Source organism: Penaeus monodon, chromosome 31 (assembly GCF_015228065.2).
Source record: "Penaeus monodon isolate SGIC_2016 chromosome 31, NSTDA_Pmon_1, whole genome shotgun sequence".
Lineage (NCBI taxonomy): Eukaryota > Metazoa > Arthropoda > Malacostraca > Decapoda > Penaeidae > Penaeus > Penaeus monodon.
Window position 1 is genome coordinate 30923283 of NC_051416.1, and position 566 is coordinate 30923848.

A 566-nucleotide genomic window follows, 5' to 3' on the forward strand; every position below is an offset into this window, starting at 1 on the left:
ACAACTATAATTTGAGTATCATGTAGTATGTGGTAAACAATTATTTGTAACTCAAACAGACCACGAGACTTACCTGGCGCCCGCTAAGCATTGTCACGTTAATCAGCTTGTCTTCAAAAGGCACTAGGGTGACGGCGTCGAATCCAAGAGACTGCTTGTCAAAATGATACTTAAAAAGAAAGACAAAGACCACCATTTTAAAAAATACAAAGAAAAAATAGGATTCACATGAAAAAGTATACATAGATAATGGAAGCATTTCTTAGAGCTAATAATATGAATTTCAAACCGATCAGCACACACTGCTACATATAAACCATATAAACCGTAAAGAATTCCACGCGACCAACAACCTTATGAACATACTCCCAAACAAGCATCGTAAAATCAGCCGTGTTCGTACCTGGGTATGCCTGGGCACGACGCGCATGATGGTCTCCAGTCTGATACCGAACTCGTGGTCTTGGTAGAAACCGGGTTCTGTGGGAAGGAGGATCGGTCTCAGGTTCTGTTCATACACGCGGGTATACACACATGCGAAACCTAACGCATACCCCCCCCCCCCC

General features: G+C 42.8%; 1 protein-coding gene across 1 annotated transcript in view; it reads right to left on the reverse strand.

Moving 5' to 3' along the window:
• LOC119592951 overlaps positions 1 to 566 on the reverse strand; it is a gene marked incomplete at its 5' end in the record, with an annotated part of 23747 nt that overhangs the window by 15737 nt on the left and 7444 nt on the right. The window contains 2 exon segments of the mRNA XM_037941843.1: positions 74 to 169; positions 404 to 480. Coding sequence (XP_037797771.1) covers positions 74 to 169; positions 404 to 480 — 173 coding nt within the window.